Source organism: Pseudophryne corroboree, chromosome 9 (assembly GCF_028390025.1).
Source record: "Pseudophryne corroboree isolate aPseCor3 chromosome 9, aPseCor3.hap2, whole genome shotgun sequence".
Classification (NCBI taxonomy): Eukaryota; Metazoa; Chordata; class Amphibia; order Anura; family Myobatrachidae; genus Pseudophryne; species Pseudophryne corroboree.
In genome coordinates, this window is record NC_086452.1 from 5567253 (window position 1) to 5585345 (window position 18093).

Consider the following 18093-nt stretch of genomic DNA (forward strand, 5'->3'; position numbering starts at 1 on the left):
CTTTATGTCCAGGGACACCATGAAGTCCCCTTCTTCCAGATTCGCTATCACTGCTCTGAGTGACTCCATCTTGAACTTGAATTTCTGTATGTACAGGTTCAAGGATTTCAGGTTTAGAATAGGTCTTACCGAACCGTCCGGCTTCGGTACCACAAATAGTGTGGAATAATACCCCTTTCCCTGTTGTAGGAGGGGTACCTTGACTATCACCTGCTGAGAATACAGCTTGTGAATGGCTTCCAAAACCGACGTCCTTTCTGAGGGAGACGTTGGTAAAGCAGACTTTAGGAACCGGCGAGGGGGAGACCTTTCGAACTCCAACATGTAACCCTGAGATATTATCTGCAGGATCCACGGGTCCACTTGTGAGCGAGCCCACTGATTGCTGAAAATCTTGAGTCGACCCCCCACCGCTCCTGAGTCCGCTTGTAAAGCCCCAGCGTCATGCTGATGGCTTTGTAGAACCCGGGGCGGGCTTCTGGTCCTGGGCAGGGGCTGCTTGCTGCCCTCTCTTACCCTTTCCTCTGCCTCGCGGCAGATAAGACTGTCCTTTTGGTCGCTTGTTTTTATAGGAGCGAAAGGACTGCGGCTGAAAAGACGGTGTCTTTTTCTGTTGGGAGGGGGTCTGTGGTAAAAAAGTGGATTTGCCGGCAGTTGCCGTGGCCACCAGGTCCGAAAGACCGACCCCAAATAATTCCTCTCCTTTATATGGCAATACTTCCATATGCCTTTTGGAATCCGCATCACCTGACCACTGTCGCGTCCATAAACTTCTTCTGGCAGATATGGACATCGCGCTTACTCTTGATGCTAGAGTACAAATATCCCTCTGAGCATCTCGCATATAAAGAAAAGCATCCTTTAATTGCTCTAGAGTCAATAAAATACTGTCCCTATCCAGGGTATCAATATTTTCAATCAGAGAATCCAACCACACTACCCCAGCACTGCACATCCAGGCTGAGGCTACTGCCGGTCGCAGTATAACACCAGTATGTGTGTATATACTCTTCAGTGTAGTTTCCAGCCTCCTATCTGCTGGATCCTTGAGGGCGGCCGTATCAGGAGACGGCAACGCCACTTGCTTTGATAAACGTGTGAGCGCCTTATCCACCCTAGGGGGTGTTTCCCAGCGCGCCCTAACCTCTGGTGGGAAAGGGTATAATGCCAATAACTTCTTGGAAATTAGCAGTTTTCTATCGGGGTTAACCCACGCTTCGTCACACACGTCATTCAATTCCTCTGATTCTGGAAAAGCTACAGGTAGTTTTTTCACCCCCCACATAATACCCCTTTTTGAGGTACCAGCAGTATCAGAGATCTGCAAAGCCTCCTTCATTGCCGTGATCATATAACGTGTGGCCCTATTGGAAAATACGTTTGTTTCTTCACCGTCGACACTAGATTCATCTGTGTCGGTACCCGTGTCGACTGACTGAGGTAAGGGACGTTTTACAGCCCCTGACGGTGTCTGAGACGCCTGAGCCGGTACTAACTGGTTTTCCGGCCGTCTCATTTCGTCAACTGACTTTTGTAATGTGCTAACATTATCACGTAATTCCATAACTAAAGCCATCCATTCCGGTGTCGACTCCCTAGGGGGTGACATCACCATTACCGGCAATTGCTCTGCCTCCACACCAACATCGTCCTCATACATGTCGACACACACGTACCGACACACAGCAGCCACACAGGGAATGCTCTAATCGAAGACAGGACCCTCTTAGCCCTTTGGGGAGACAGAGGGAGAGTTTGCCAGCACACACCAAAAGCGCTATAAATGTATATAAACAACCCTAGAAGGTGTTGTTTTTGATATAAGCGCTTTTAATATATCAATATCGCCAAATTATGCCCCCCTTCTCTTTGTTACCCTGTTTCTGTAGTGCAGTGCAGGGGAGAGTCCTGGGAGCCTTCCTCACCAGCGGAGCTGAGCAGGAAAATGGCGCTGAGTGCTGAGGAGAATAAGCTCCGCCCCTTTTTCGGCGGGCTTTTCTCCCGGGTTTTAAGAAAACTGGCCTGGGTTAAATACATACATATAGCCTTAATGGCTATATGTGATGTATTTATTTTGCCACTAAAGGTATTTAATATTGCTGCCCAGGGCGCCCCCAGCAGCGCCCTGCACCCTCCGTGACTGAATCAGTGAGACGTGTAGCAACAATGGCGCACAGCTGCAGTGCTGTGCGCTACCTTCATGAAGACTGAGGAGTCTTCTGCCGCCTGCTTTCCGGACCTCCGTCTTCAGCGTCTGTAAGGGGGATCGGCGGCGCGGCTCCGGGACGAACCCCAGGATGACCTGTGTTCCGACTCCCTCTGGAGCTAAGTGTCCAGTAGCCTAAGACTCCAATCCATCCTGCACGCAGGTGAGTTGGAAATCTCTCCCCTAAGTCCCTCGATGCAGTGATCCTGTTGCCAGCAGGATTCACTGAGATTTAAACCTAAAAAAACTTTTTCTAAGCAGCTCTTTAGGAGAGCCACCTAGATTGCACCCTTCTCGGACGGGCACAAAAACCTAACTGAGGCTTGGAGGAGGGTCATAGGGGGAGGAGCCAGTACGCACCATGTGATCCTAAAAGCTTTATTTAGATGTGCCCTGTCTCCTGCGGAGCCCGCTATTCCCCATGGTCCTGACGGAGTCCCAGCATCCACTAGGACGTTAGAGAAATATACATATATACACAGTTGTATACAGGTGGGCAGCAGCAGCAGAGGGGCAGATGTCTGGGTGATAGTATATATATATATATATATATATACAGTTCTATACAGGTGGGCAGCAGCAGCAGAGGGGCAGATGTCTGGGTGGCAGTATATATATATACACACAGTTGTATACAGGTGGGCAGCAGCAGCAGAGGGGCAGATGTCTGGGTGACAGTATATATATATATATGTATATATACAGTTGTATACAGGTGGGCAGCAGCAGCAGCAGCAGAGGGGCAGATGTCTGGGTGACAGTATATATATATATATATATATATATATACAGTTGTATACAGGTGGGCAGCAGCAGCAGCAGAGGGGCAGATGTCTGGGTGACAGTATATATATATATATATACAGTTGTATACAGGTGGGCAGCAGCAGCAGAGGGGCAGATGTCTGGGTGACAGTATATATATATATGTATATATACAGTTGTATACAGGTGGGCAGCAGCAGCAGCAGAGGGGCAGATGTCTGGGTGACAGTATATATATATATATATATATATATATACAGTTGTATACAGGTGGGCAGCAGCAGCAGCAGCAGAGGGGCAGATGTCTGGGTGACAGTATATATATATATATATATATATATATATACAGTTGTATACAGGTGGGCAGCAGCAGCAGAGGGGCAGATGTCTGGGTGACAGTATATATATATATATATATATATATACAGTTGTATACAGGTGGGCAGCAGCAGCAGCAGAGGGGCAGATGTCTGGGTGACAGTATATATATATATATATATATACAGTTGTATACAGGTGGGCAGCAGCAGCAGCAGCAGAGGGGCAGATGTCTGGGTGACAGTATATATATATATATATATATATATATATATATATATATACAGTTGTATACAGGTGGGCAGCAGCAGCAGAGGGGCAGATGTCTGGGTGACAGTATATATATATATATATATATATATATATATATACAGTTGAATACAGGTGGGCAGCAGCAGCAGAGGGGCAGATGTCTGGGTGACAGTATATATATATATATATATATATACAGTTGTATACAGGTGGGCAGCAGCAGCAGCAGAGGGGCAGATGTCTGGGTGACAGTATATATATATATATATATATATACAGTTGTATACAGGTGGGCAGCAGCAGCAGCAGAGGGGCAGATGTCTGGGTGACAGTATATATATATATATATATATATATATATATATATATACAGTTGTATACAGGTGGGCAGCAGCAGCAGAGGGGCAGATGTCTGGGTGACAATATATATATATATATATATATATATAAACAGTTGTATACAGGTGGGCAGCAGCAGCAGAGGGGCAGATGTCTGGGTGACAGTATATATATATATATATATATATATACAGTTGTATACAGGTGGGCAGCAGCAGCAGCAGAGGGGCAGATGTCTGGGTGACAGTATATATATATATATATACAGTTGTATACAGGTGGGCAGCAGCAGCAGAGGGGCAGATGTCTGGGTGACAGTATATATATATATGTATATATACAGTTGTATACAGGTGGGCAGCAGCAGCAGCAGAGGGGCAGATGTCTGGGTGACAGTATATATATATATATATATATATATACAGTTGTATACAGGTGGGCAGCAGCAGCAGCAGCAGCAGAGGGGCAGATGTCTGGGTGACAGTATATATATATATATATATATATATACAGTTGTATACAGGTGGGCAGCAGCAGCAGAGGGGCAGATGTCTGGGTGACAGTATATATATATATATATATATATATATATATACAGTTGTATACAGGTGGGCAGCAGCAGCAGCAGAGGGGCAGATGTCTGGGTGACAGTATATATATATATATATATATATACAGTTGTATACAGGTGGGCAGCAGCAGCAGCAGAGGGGCAGATGTCTGGGTGACAGTATATATATATATATATATATATATATATATATATACAGTTGTATACAGGTGGGCAGCAGCAGCAGAGGGGCAGATGTCTGGGTGACAGTATATATATATATATATATATATATATATATATACAGTTGTATACAGGTGGGCAGCAGCAGCAGAGGGGCAGATGTCTGGGTGACAGTATATATATATATATATATACAGTTGTATACAGGTGGGCAGCAGCAGCAGCAGAGGGGCAGATGTCTGGGTGACAGTATATATATATATATATATATATATACAGTTGTATACAGGTGGGCAGCAGCAGCAGAGGGGCAGATGTCTGGGTGACAGTATATATATATATATATATATATATATATATACAGTTGTATACAGGTGGGCAGCAGCAGCAGCAGAGGGGCAGATGTCTGGGTGACAGTATATATATATATATATATATACAGTTGTATACAGGTGGGCAGCAGCAGCAGCAGAGGGGCAGATGTCTGGGTGACAGTATATATATATATATATATATATATATATATATATACAGTTGTATACAGGTGGGCAGCAGCAGCAGAGGGGCAGATGTCTGGGTGACAGTATATATATATATATATATATATATATATATACAGTTGTATACAGGTGGGCAGCAGCAGAGGGGCAGATGTCTGGGTGACAGTATATATATATATATATATATATATATACAGTTGTATACAGAGGGGGCAGCAGCAGCAGCAGCAGGGACCCCCCCCCCCCCCCCAGGACCCCCCGGACTCTCCCCCCGCCCAGCGCTGACGCCTCCTCCCCGGCAGTTGGGTGACATGTCGGCCGCCGCTGGTGACTCCTCGGCCCGGGCTCGGCCCCCCCGCACCCCGAAGTGCTCCCGGTGCCGCAATCACGGGCTGGTGGTGCCGGTGCGGGGCCACTCCGGGAGCTGCGTGTGGCGGCTCTGCACCTGCCCCAAGTGCGCCCTCATCACCGAGCGCCGCAAGATCCTGGCCGCCCACAAGCAGCTCCGCAGCGCGGCGGGGAACCGGGCCCACACCCCCGAGGACGGGAGCGGGGACGCCACAACCGCCACACCGGAGCGCACCGGGAGCGCGCGGCTCTACCACCCGCGGCCCGTGCACGCAGCAGCAGCAGGTACACCCCGGGGGGGGGGGGGGGGGGGAGGGGGAGATGCCTGGTCAGTGGTGAGGGCACTGAGGGGCAGATGTACTAAGGTGATAAAGGGAATACCGATACATCGCTCAGGATATCGCCCAGTGTGTATGTACTATGTCACTGACAGTGCCGGCTCCCGTGTGTCAACAGCGACAATGCCCGTCAGCCGTACATGCACGCCCAAGGGGCACAGCATGGCCCCCTCAGCGCTGTCACTGGCGCATCGGCAAATGTCTATGCACTTGCCGATGCCTGCCCGCCGCCGGGACCCACCGCTACCGACATCGCTGGGTACGCACTAGAGCGATATCGGACAGATCTGCGCGCTCCCGTAGTCGCAGGTGACGTCTTCTGGTCAGCTGTGCTGCCAGGTCACCCAGAAGCCATCCCTAACGGTGCCATGCCGCCGAATGCATCCGTCATCCCTACATGGCGCCATGGCCCCCTGCATTGCGCACTGTGTGACGTCCCGCCGGCTATAAAATACCAGCCAGTCAGATGATTGGCTGGTACTCTATCTCTGTCCAAGGCTTAGTACATCTCCCCCTAGTAACTGGTAGAAGTAGATGCACTCGGGGGTAATGTCACCGCGGGATCAGGCCTCTGTTCTGGCTGAGTTCCCCGGCGTTGCCATGGCGTCAGGCACATGTAACATTTGGGGGGTTCCAGGGTTGTCCATACATTGCAGCTGAGGACAACACATAGCACTCACCCTGCGCACGGTATACACTATCTTATACAATGTATTACATGCGTGCAGGCAGCTCGTACGTCGCACCCTCAGGCCCACTGTCAATATTTACAGCTTATTTGGCTGTTTTCAGGGGATAACGGTAAATATTTCTTATCACCACAATGTATCACAGAGGGATACAGCAGATCTCCGATACCCGCTGTGATCCCTCCACTCCCGCCGGCAGCAGGTTTCTATGGGGGATGCGATGCGGGCCGATTTACCAACTTCCGGAATGTGAAGCATCCCTGAGCTTGTCCTCCGCAGTTACCGCCATCTGAAGATGGCACGCAGAGTTAGCCGGAGGAGGGTTCCCTCAGAACCCTCCCCAGCAGTGTCCGCTGAGCATGTGTGGTCAGCGGGACTGCACATGTGCCGGAACCCCGGCAGCACTCAGAGCACATGGCAGGGACGGAGCTCCGGCAGCACTCAGAGCACATGGCAGGGACGGAGCTCCGGCAGCACTCAGAGCACACGGCAGGGACGGAGCACCGGCAGCACTCAGTACATGGCAGGGACGGAGCACCGGCAGCACTCAGATCACATGGCAGGGACGGAGCGCCGGCAGCACTCAGATCACATGGCAGGGACGGAGCACCGGCAGCACTCAGTACATGACAGGGACGGAGCCCCGGCAGCACTCAGAGCACATGGCAGGGACGGAGCCCCGGCAGCACTCAGAGCACATGGCAGGGACGGAGCCCCGGCAGCACTCAGAGCACATGGCAGGGACGGAGCCCCGGCAGCACTCAGAGCACATGGCAGGGACGGAGCCCCGGCAGCACTCAGAGCACATGGCAGGGACGGAGCACCCCGGCAGCACTCAGAGCACATGGCAGGGAAGGAGCCCCGGCAGCACTCAGCACATGGCAGGGAAGGAGCCCCGGCAGCACTCAGATCACATGGCAGGGACGGAGCCCCGGCAGCACTCAGATCACATGGCAGGGACAGAGCCCCGGCAGCACTCAGAGCACAAGGCAGGGAAGGAGCCCCGGCAGCACTCAGAGCACACGGCAGGGAAGGAGCCCCGGCAGCACTCAGAGCACACGGCAGGGACGGAGCCCGGGCAGCACTCAGATCACATGGCAGGGACGGAGCCCCGGCAGCACTCAGATCACATGGCAGGGACGGAGCCCCGGCAGCACTCAGAGCACATGGCAGGGAAGGAGCCCCGGCAGCACTCAGAGCACATGGCAGGGAAGGAGCCCCGGCAGCACTCAGAGCACATGGCAGGGACGGAGCCCCGGCAGCACTCAGAGCACATGGCAGGGACGGAGCCCCGGCAGCACTCAGAGCACATGGCAGGGACGGAGCCCCGGCAGCACTCAGAGCACATGGCAGGGAAGGAGCCCCGGCAGCACTCAGAGCACATGGCAGGGACGGAGCCCCGGCAGCACTCAGAGCATATGGCAGGGACGGAGCCCCGGCAGCACTCAGATCACATGGCAGGGACGGAGCCCCGGCAGCACTCAGATCACATGGCAGGGACGGAGCCCCGGCAGCACTCAGAGCACACGGCAGGGACGGAGCCCGGGCAGCACTCAGATCACATGGCAGGGACAGAGCCCCGGCAGCACTCAGAGCACATGGCAGGGAAGGAGCCCCGGCAGCACTCAGAGCACATGGCAGGGACGGAGCCCCGGCAGCACTCAGATCACATGGCAGGGACGGAGCATCGGCAGCACTCAGATCACATGGCAGGGACGGAGCCCCGGCAGCACTCAGATCACATGGCAGGGACGGAGCATCGGCAGCACTCAGATCACATGGCAGGGACGGAGCCACGGCAGCACTCAGATCACATGGCAGGGACGGAGCCCCGGCAGTACTCAGATCACATGGCAGGGACGGAGCACCGGCAGCACTCAGAGCACACGGCAGGGACGGAGCCCGGGCAGCACTCAGATCACATGGCAGGGACGGAGCCCCGGCAGCACTCAGATCACATGGCAGGGACGGAGCACCGGCAGCACTCAGATCACATGGCAGGGACGGAGCCCCGGCAGCACTCAGAGCACACGGCAGGGACGGAGCCCGGGCAGCACTCAGATCACATGACAGGGATGGAACCCCGGCAGCACTCAGATCACATGGCAGGGACGGAGCCCCGGCAGCACTCAGATCACATGGCAGGGACGGAGCCCGGGCAGCACTCAGATCACATGGCAGGGACGGAGCCCCGGCAGCACTCAGATCACATGGCAGGGACGGAGCCCGGGCAGCACTCAGATCACATGGCAGAGACGGAGCCCGGGCAGCACTCAGATCACATGACAGGGACGGAGCCCGGGCAGCACTCAGATCACATGGCAGAGACGGAGCCCGGGCAGCACTCAGATCACATGGCAGAGACGGAGCCCGGGCAGCACTCAGATCACATGGCAGGGACGGAGCCCGGGCAGCACTCAGATCACATGGCAGGGACGGAGCACCGGCAGCACTCAGATCACATGGCAGGGACGGAGCCCCGGCAGCACTCAGAGCACACGGCAGGGACGGAGCCCGGGCAGCACTCAGATCACATGACAGGGATGGAACCCCGGCAGCACTCAGATCACATGGCAGGGACGGAGCACCGGCAGCACTCAGATCACATGGCAGGGATGGAGCCCGGGCAGCACTCAGATCACATGGCAGGGACGGAGCACCGGCAGCACTCAGATCACATGGCAGGGACGGAGCCCGGGCAGCACTCAGATCACATGGCAGGGACGGAGCCCCGGCAGCACTCAGATCACATGGCAGGGACGGAGCCCGGGCAGCACTCAGATCACATGGCAGGGACGGAGCCCCGGCAGCACTCAGATCACATGGCAGGGACGGAGCCCGGGCAGCACTCAGATCACATGGCAGAGACGGAGCCCGGGCAGCACTCAGATCACATGACAGGGACGGAGCCCGGGCAGCACTCAGATCACATGGCAGAGACGGAGCCCGGGCAGCACTCAGATCACATGGCAGAGACGGAGCCCGGGCAGCACTCAGATCACATGGCAGGGACGGAGCCCGGGCAGCACTCAGATCACATGGCAGGGACGGAGCACCGGCAGCACTCAGATCACATGGCAGGGACGGAGCCCCGGCAGCACTCAGAGCACACGGCAGGGACGGAGCCCGGGCAGCACTCAGATCACATGACAGGGATGGAACCCCGGCAGCACTCAGATCACATGGCAGGGACGGAGCACCGGCAGCACTCAGATCACATGGCAGGGATGGAGCCCGGGCAGCACTCAGATCACATGGCAGGGACGGAGCACCGGCAGCACTCAGATCACATGGCAGGGATGGAGCCCGGGCAGCACTCAGATCACATGGCAGGGACGGAGCCCGGGCAGCACTCAGATCACATGGCAGGGACGGAGCCCCGGTACCTGCGGGTGTATTATGATATCTGCCGCTGTTGGAATCGCATTGCAGTGTGATTCTGGGCGCTAATGCGATTCTTGATAAATGGGCCCATTAGTAAGATACATACATGCCCGCTTCCACCGCTACGTCACCTGCTTCACGTCAGCGGGTCTGCACTCTACAGAACGGTGGGAGCAGGCATGTCACACCCTCCGCCTGTGTAAGGAAACTACTGTGCGCTCTCAGTGCGAATGTTGCACCTCTGTCTGATAATCCTCATATTATTATAGTGGACTTACCCGCGGCGCCGGGTCTCGGTGATTACCGGTTTCGGGTGCTGGCGGTGCTGTGCGCTCTCACTGCGAATGTTGCACCCTTGTTAGATAATCCGCAGATTATTATAGTTTAGTTACCACACAGTAACTATAGGCTGCAATAGCATAACGCCATATGAAGAGTGTTAGCTTACGAGACAAGATCCGAATATCTAAACTTTACAAATCTTAGGAAGAGATTAGACAGCTGAGGGACTGCGTCTGCGCATGGTATCGCCAATATCTGCCGCAGAACACTGATAATATATCAACATTACTGAAATTGTCCCTTTTTATAGCTCAGCGTGATGCGTGCTCAGCGTGATGTGTGATGCGTGCTCAGCGTGATGTGTGATGCGTGCTCAGCGTGATGTGTGATGCGTGCTCAGCGTGATGTGTGATGCGTGCTCAGCGTGATGTGTGCTAGTCCAATCCTAACTAGACCGCAAAGCTTAATGAGAGCCTCGTGATCTAGCAAGATTGTGCGTGCCTGCAGGCCAGTCTAGATCCGGTGACAGTGACGCGAGGGGACGCGCATCGCTATGGGGCAATGGGCATATACACGGAGCAATGTGTGCTTCATTTCTAAAGGTGGGTACACACTGGTAGATATATCTGCGATCAATTGATCTGCAGATATATCTATGGACGGATCGGGCAGTGTGCTGTGCACACACACTGCCCGATCCGTCGGGGACTGATGCCATGAACTGGGCGGGCGTGTACACATGTCCGCCCAGTTCAGCTGTCAATCACCGCCGGCCGCCGCAGCATGTGTACGGGAGGTCGGCCAACGCCGTACACACAGCGACGCGCCAATATATCGGTAGATATATTGGCCATCGGCTGTGCTGCAGGGCCGACGCGATACGTCTGTGAACGACGGTGTTCACAGACGTATCGGCCGTACACACTGGCCGACGGACCCGCGATATATCGTTCGTTCAAGAGAACGGCCGATATATCGGCCAGTGTGTACGGGCCTTAAGCAACCTATTCAGATTGTTTAGAAATGAAGTAAAAATCGCTCAGTGTGTACCCCCCATAGAGGTGGAGTGTTAGCTCATTTCTCTATCGTCCTAGTGGATGCTGGGGTTCCTGAAAGGACCATGGGGAATAGCGGCTCCGCAGGAGACAGGGCACAAAAAGTAAAGCTTTAGGATCAGGTGGTGTGCACTGGCTCCTCCCCCTATGACCCTCCTCCAAGCCTCAGTTAGATTTTTGTGCCCGGCCGAGAAGGGTGCAATCTAGGTGGCTCTCCTAAAGAGCTGCTTAGAAAAGTTTAGCTTAGGTTTTTTATTTTACAGTGAGTCCTGCTGGCAACAGGATCACTGCAACGAGGGACTTAGGGGAGAAGAAGTGAACTCACCTGCGTGCAGGATGGATTGGCTTCTTGGCTACTGGACATTAGCTCCAGAGGGACGATCACAGGTACAGCCTGGATGGTCACCGGAGCCTCGCCGCCGGCCCCCTTGCAGATGCTGAAACGAGAAGAGGTCCAGAATCGGCGGCAGAAGACTCCTCAGTCTTCTTAAGGTAGCGCACAGCACTGCAGCTGTGCACCATTTTCCTCTCAGCACACTTCACACGGCAGTCACTGAGGGTGCAGGGCGCTGGGAGGGGGGCGCCCTGGGAGGCAAATGAAAACCTTTTTTGGCTAAAAATACCTCACATATAGCCTCCTGGGGCTATATGGAGATATTTAACCCCTGCCAGAATCCGTTAAGAGCGGGAGACGAGGCCGCCGAAAAAGGGGCGGGGCCTATCTCCTCAGCACACAGCGCCATTTTCCCTCACAGAACGGCTGGAGGGAAGGCTCCCAGGCTCTCCCCTGCACTGCACTACAGAAACAGGGTTAAAACAGAGAGGGGGGGCACTAATTTGGCGTTAGAAATATATAAAAAAGATGCTATAAGGGAAAACACTTATATAAGGTTGTCCCTATATAATTATAGCGTTTTTGGTGTGTGCTGGCAAACTCTCCCTCTGTCTCTCCAAAGGGCTAGTAGGTCCTGTCCTCTATCAGAGCATTCCCTGTGTGTGTGCTGTGTGTCGGTACGTGTGTGTCGACATGTATGAGGACGATGTTGGTGAGGAGGCGGAGCAATTGCCTGTAATGGTGATGTCACTCTCTAGGGAGTCGACACCGGAATGGATGGCTTATTTAGGGAATTACGTGATAATGTCAACACGCGCCAAGGTCGGTTGACGACATGAGACGGCCGACAAACAATTAGTACCGGTCCAGACGTCTCAAAAACACCGTCAGGGGTTTTAAAACGCCCGTTTACTTTAGTCGGTCGACACAGACAGGGACACTGAATCCAGTGTCGACGGTGAATAAACAAACGTATTCCTTATTAGGGCCACACGTTAAGGGCAATGAAGGAGGTGTTACGTATTTCTGATACTACAAGTACCACAAAAGAGGGTATTATGTGGGATGTGAAAAAACTACCGTAGTTTTTCCTGAATCAGATAAATTAAATGAAGTGTGTGATGATGCGTGGGTTCCCCCCGATAGAAAATATGGGCGGTATACCCTTTCCCGCCAGAAGTTAGGGCGCGTTGGGAAACACCCCTTAGGGTGGATAAGGCGCTCACACGCTTATCAGAACAAGTGGCGGTACCGTCTATAGATAGGGCCGTCCTCAAGGAGCCAGCTGACAGGAGGCTGGAAAAATATCATAAAAAGTATATACACACATACTGGTGTTATACTGCGACCAGCGATCGCCTCAGCCTGGATGTGCAGAGCTGGGGTGGCTTGGTCGGATTCCCTGACTAAAAATATTGATACCCTTGACAGGGACAGTATTTTATTGACTATAGAGCATTTAAAGGATGCATTTCTATATATGCGAGATGCACAGAGGGATATTTGCACTCTGGCATCAAGAGTAAGTGCGATGTCCATATCTGCCAGAAGATGTTTATGGACACGACAGTGGTCAGGTGATGCAGATTCCAAACGGCACAAAGGTGTATTGCCGTATAAAGGAAGAGGAGTTATTTGGGGTCGGTCCATCGGACCTGGTGGCCACGGCAACTGCTGGAAGATCCACCGTTTTTACCCTAAGTCACATCTCTGCAGAAAAAGACACCGTCTTTTCAGCCTCAGTCCTTTCGTCCCTATAAGAGTCATATCTGCCCAGGGATAGAGGAAAGGGAAGAAGACTGCAGCAGGCAGCCCATTCCCAGGAACAGAAGCGTTCCACCGCTTCTGACAAGCTCTCAGCATGAAGCTGAGACCGTACAGGACCCCTGGATCCTACAAGTAGTATCCCAGGGGTACAGTTTGGAATGTCGAGACGTTTCCCCTGCGCAGGCTCCTGAAGTCTGCTTTACCAAGGTCTCCCTCCGACAAGGAGGCAGTATGGGAAAAAATTCACGAGCTGTATTCCCAGCAGGTGATAATTAAATTACCCCTCCTACAACAAGAAAAGGGGGTATTATTCCACACTATATTGTGGTACTGAAGCCAGAAGGCTAGGTGAGACCTATTCTAAATCTAAAAAAATTTGAACACTTACAAAGGTTCAAATCAAGATGGAGTCACTCAGAGCAGTGATAACGAACCGGGAAGAAGGGGACTGTCTGGTGTCCCGAGACATCAGGGATGCTTACCTCCATGTCCCAAATTTGCCCTTATCACTAAGGGTACCTCAGGTTCGTGGTACAGAACTGTCACTATCAGTTTCAGACGCTGCCGTTTGGATTGTCTACGGCACCCCGGGTCTTTACCAAGGTAATGGCCGAAATGATGGTTCTTCTTCGAAGAAAAGGCGTCTTAATTATCCCTTACTTGGACGATCTCCTGATAAGGGCAAAGTCCAGGGAACAGTTGGAGGTCGGAGTAGCACTATCTCGGATACTGTTACAACAGCAGGGGTGGATTCTAAATATTCCAAAATCGCAGCTGATCCCGACAACAAGTCTCCTGTGCTTAGGGATGATTCTGGACACAGTCCAGAAAAAGGTGTTTCTCCCGGAAGAGAAAGCCAGGGAGTTATCCGAGCTAGTCAGGAACCTCCTAAAATCAGTGCATCATTGCACAAGGGCCATGGTAAAAAAAATGGTGACTTCCTTCGAAGCAATTCCAGTCGGCAGATTTCATGCAAGAACTTTTCAGTGGGATCTGCTGGACAAATGGTCCGGATCGCATCTTCAGATGCATCAGCGGATAACCCTATATCCAAGGACAAGGGTGTCTCTCCTGTGGTGGTTACAGAGTGCTCATCTTCTAGAGGGCCGCAGATTCGGCATTCAGTTTTGGATGTTGGTGACCACGGAGGCCAGCCCGAGAGGCTGGGGAGCAGTCACACAAGGAAAAAATTTCCAGGGAGTGTGATCAAGTCTGGAGATTTTTCTCCACATAAATATAGCTAAGGGTAAATTTATAATGCTCTAAGCTTAGCAAGACCTCTGCTTCAAGGTCAGCCGGTATTGATCCAGTGGGATAAAACATCACGGCAGTCGCCCACGTAAATAGACAGGGCGGCACAAGAAGCAGGAGGGCAGTGGCAAAAACTGCAAGGACTTTTCGCTGGGCGGAAAATCATGTGATAGCACTGTCAGCAGTGTTTCATTCCGGGAATGGAAACTGGGAAGCAGACTTCCTCAGTAGGCACGACCTCCACCCGGCAGAGTGGGAACTTCATGGGGAAGTTTTCCACATAATTGTAAACCGTTGGGAATTACCAAAGGTGGACATGATGGCGTCCCGTCTGAACAAAAAACGGGACAGGTATTGCGCCAGGTTAAGAGACCCTCAGGCAATAGCTGTGGACGTTCTGGTAACACCGTGGGTGTACCAGTCGGTGTATGTGTTCCATCCTCTGCTTTTCATACCTAAGGTACTGAGAATTATAAGACGTAGAGGAGTAAGAACTATACTCATGGCTCCGGATTGGCCAAGAAGGACTTGGTACCCGGAACTTCAAGAGATGCTCACAGAGGACTTATGGCCTCTGCCGCTAAGAAGGGACTTGTTTCAGCAAGTACCATGTCTGTTCCAAGACTTACCGCAGCTGCGTTTGACGGCATGGCGGTGGAACGCCGGATCCTAAGGGAAAAGGCATTCAGGAAGAGGTCATTCCTACCCTGGTCAAAGCCAGAAAGGAGGTGACCGCACAACATTATCACCACATGTGGCGAAAATATGTTGCGTGGTGTGAGGCCAGGAAGGCCCCACGAAGAAATTTCAACTCGGTCGATTCCTGCATTTCTTGCAAACAGGAGTGTCTATGGGCCTCAAATTGGGGTCCATTAAGGTTCAAATTTCGGCCCTGTCGATTTTTCTTCCAGAAAGAATTGGCTTCAGTTCCTGAAGTCCAGAAGTTTGTCAAGGGAGTATTGCATATACAACCCCCTTTTGTGCCTCCAGTGGCACTGTGGGATCTCAACGTAGTTCTGGGATTCCTCAAAACACATTGGTTTAAAACCAGTCAAATCTGTGGATTTGAAGCATCTCACATGAAAAGTGACCATGCTCTTGGCCCTGGCCTGGACCAGGCGAGTGTCAAATTGGTGGTTTTTTCTCAAAAAAGCCCATATCTGTTTGTCCATTCGGACAGGGCAGAGCTGCGGACTCGTCCCCAGTTCTCTCCCTAAGGTGGTGTCAGTGTTTCACCTGAACCAGCTTATTGTGGTGTCTTGCGCCTACTAGGGACTTGGAGGACTCCAAGTTGCTAGATGTGGTCAGGGCCCTGAAAATATAGGTTCCAGGACGGCTGGAGTCAGGAAAACTGACTTGCTGTTATCCTGTATGCACCCAACAAACTGGGTGCTCTTGCTTTTAAGCAGACTTTTGCTAGTTGGATGTGTAATACAATTCAGCTTGCACATTCTGTGGCAGGCCTGCCACAGCCAAAATATGTAAATGCCCATTCCACAAGGAAGGTGGGCTCATCTTGGGCGGCTGCCCGAGGGGTCTCGGCTTTACAACTTTGCCGAGCGGCTATTTAGTCAGGGGCAAACACGTTTGTAAAATCCTACAAATTTGATACCCTGGCTAAGGAGGACCTGGAGTTCTCTCACTCGGTGCTGCAGAGTCATCCGCACTCTCCCGCCCGTTTGGGAGCTTTGGTATAATCCCCATGGTCCTTTCAGGAACCCCAGCATCCACTAGGACGATAGAGAAAATAAGAATTTACTTACCGATAATTCTATTTCTCGGAGTCCGTAGTGGATGCTGGGCGCCCATCCCAAGTGCGGATTATCTGCATTACTTGTACATAGTTACAAAAATCGGGTTATTATTGTTGTGAGCCATCTATTCAGAGGCTCCGCTGTTATCATACTGTTAACTGGGTTTAGATCACAGGTTGTACGGTGTGATTGGTGTGGCTGGTATGAGTCTTACCCGGGATTCAAAATCCTTCCTTATTGTGTACGCTCGTCCGGGCACAGTATCCTAACTGAGGCTTGGAGGAGGGTCATAGGGGGAGGAGCCAGTGCACACCACCTGATCCTAAAGCTTTACTTTTTGTGCCCTGTCTCCTGCGGAGCCGCTATTCCCCATGGTCCTTTCAGGAACCCCAGCATCCACTACGGACTCCGAGAAATAGAATTATCGGTAAGTAAATTCTTATTTTTTATATCAATAATAAGAAGCAGAAACGTGTGTATGACGGTGGAATCACAGCGCTCGGGGTCTGTGTACTAAACTTTATCAGTTCCTTACTGCCATATTTCCACACGCTGTCTGTAACATGACAGTTAGGAGCTGATTGGCTGGTACTTTATCCCTCTCCATTTTGTCTCTCTCCAAGGCTCAGTACAGACCCCTTTATCCTGATATTAATGTGACCACATTGTGCTCTGTACCTTAAAGACCCCATGTGATCACAGACACGAGAGGCAGCCATTTTGTGTGCTGCAGCAATAGTCGTGAGCCAGCAGTCAGCCAGGAGGCCGGGCCCCATGGGCCCCAGCCACACACTGACAGGCTCCCTTATCATGGCCCTAAATGGCTGCCTCCACGTGCATGTGAGCCACATACCCTGCTGGTCACAGATAATGAGTGTGCGCCCTCTTGTTCTATTGCAGGGCACCCCGTCTTCCCCTCCGAGTGTGTGCCAGGCCTGGATTACTTTGAAAGAGAGACCACCCGGATGTACCTTGGCTGTCCTCCCATGTATCACTACCCGCCGTTCTCCCTTGGTATGCCAGCGTCAGGGTTCAGAGGAGCTGCCATTTCCCCCCCTGGCTTTCCAGTGAGAGGCATCCAGCCATGCCACCCTGTGAGTACAAGATGTAAGACCGTTGTACGCTCATTCATGTTGCTGGGGCACCTCATGCAGCTGCTCCGGCCCGTCAGGCCTGCTCCTCTGTGTGTCTAACCTGATTTGCAACAATGATGTCTTTTCCCAGCAAGATACTGACACTTATCACCTAACAGAAAGTGTATATGTGCTCAGCTACAGGCAGCTGCAGACTCTGCCGTACACTGCACACAGAGGAATTCATGTGTATATATATATATATGTGCTCAGCTACAGGCGGCTGCAGACTCTGCCGTACACTGCACACAGAGGAATTCATGTGTATGTATATATATATATATATATGTGCTCAGCTACAGGCAGCTGCAGACTCTGCCGTACACTGCACACAGAGGAATTCATGTGTGTATATATATATATGTGCTCAGCTACAGGCAGCTGCAGACTCTGCCGTACACTGCACACAGAGGAATTCATGTATATATATATATATGTGCTCAGCTACAGGCGGCTGCAGACTCTGCCGTACACTGCACACAGAGGAATTCATGTGTGTATATATATATATGTGCTCAGCTACAGGCAGCTGCAGACTCTGCCGTACACTGCACACAGAGGAATTCATGTGTATGTATATATATATATATATATGTGCTCAGCTACAGGCAGCTGCAGACTCTGCCGTACACTGCACACAGAGGA

At 52.0% G+C, this 18093-nt stretch overlaps 1 protein-coding gene across 2 annotated transcripts in view; it reads left to right on the top strand.

Moving 5' to 3' along the window:
- Nucleotides 1–5383: 5383 nt before the first annotated feature.
- Nucleotides 5384–18093, top strand: part of DMRTB1 (DMRT like family B with proline rich C-terminal 1) — a 146304-nt gene continuing 133594 nt past the window's right edge. The window contains exons 1-2 of one of the 2 annotated variants that reach the window (XR_010186525.1): nt 5384–5746; nt 17216–17422. Coding sequence is in view for 1 of the 2 variants with exons in the window: in XM_063938912.1 (XP_063794982.1) it covers nt 5425–5746; nt 17216–17409 (516 nt within the window). In the remaining variant the exon portion in view is untranslated. The remainder of the gene's footprint in view (nt 5747–17215; nt 17423–18093) is intronic. The other variant, XM_063938912.1, reaches the window with a different exon arrangement.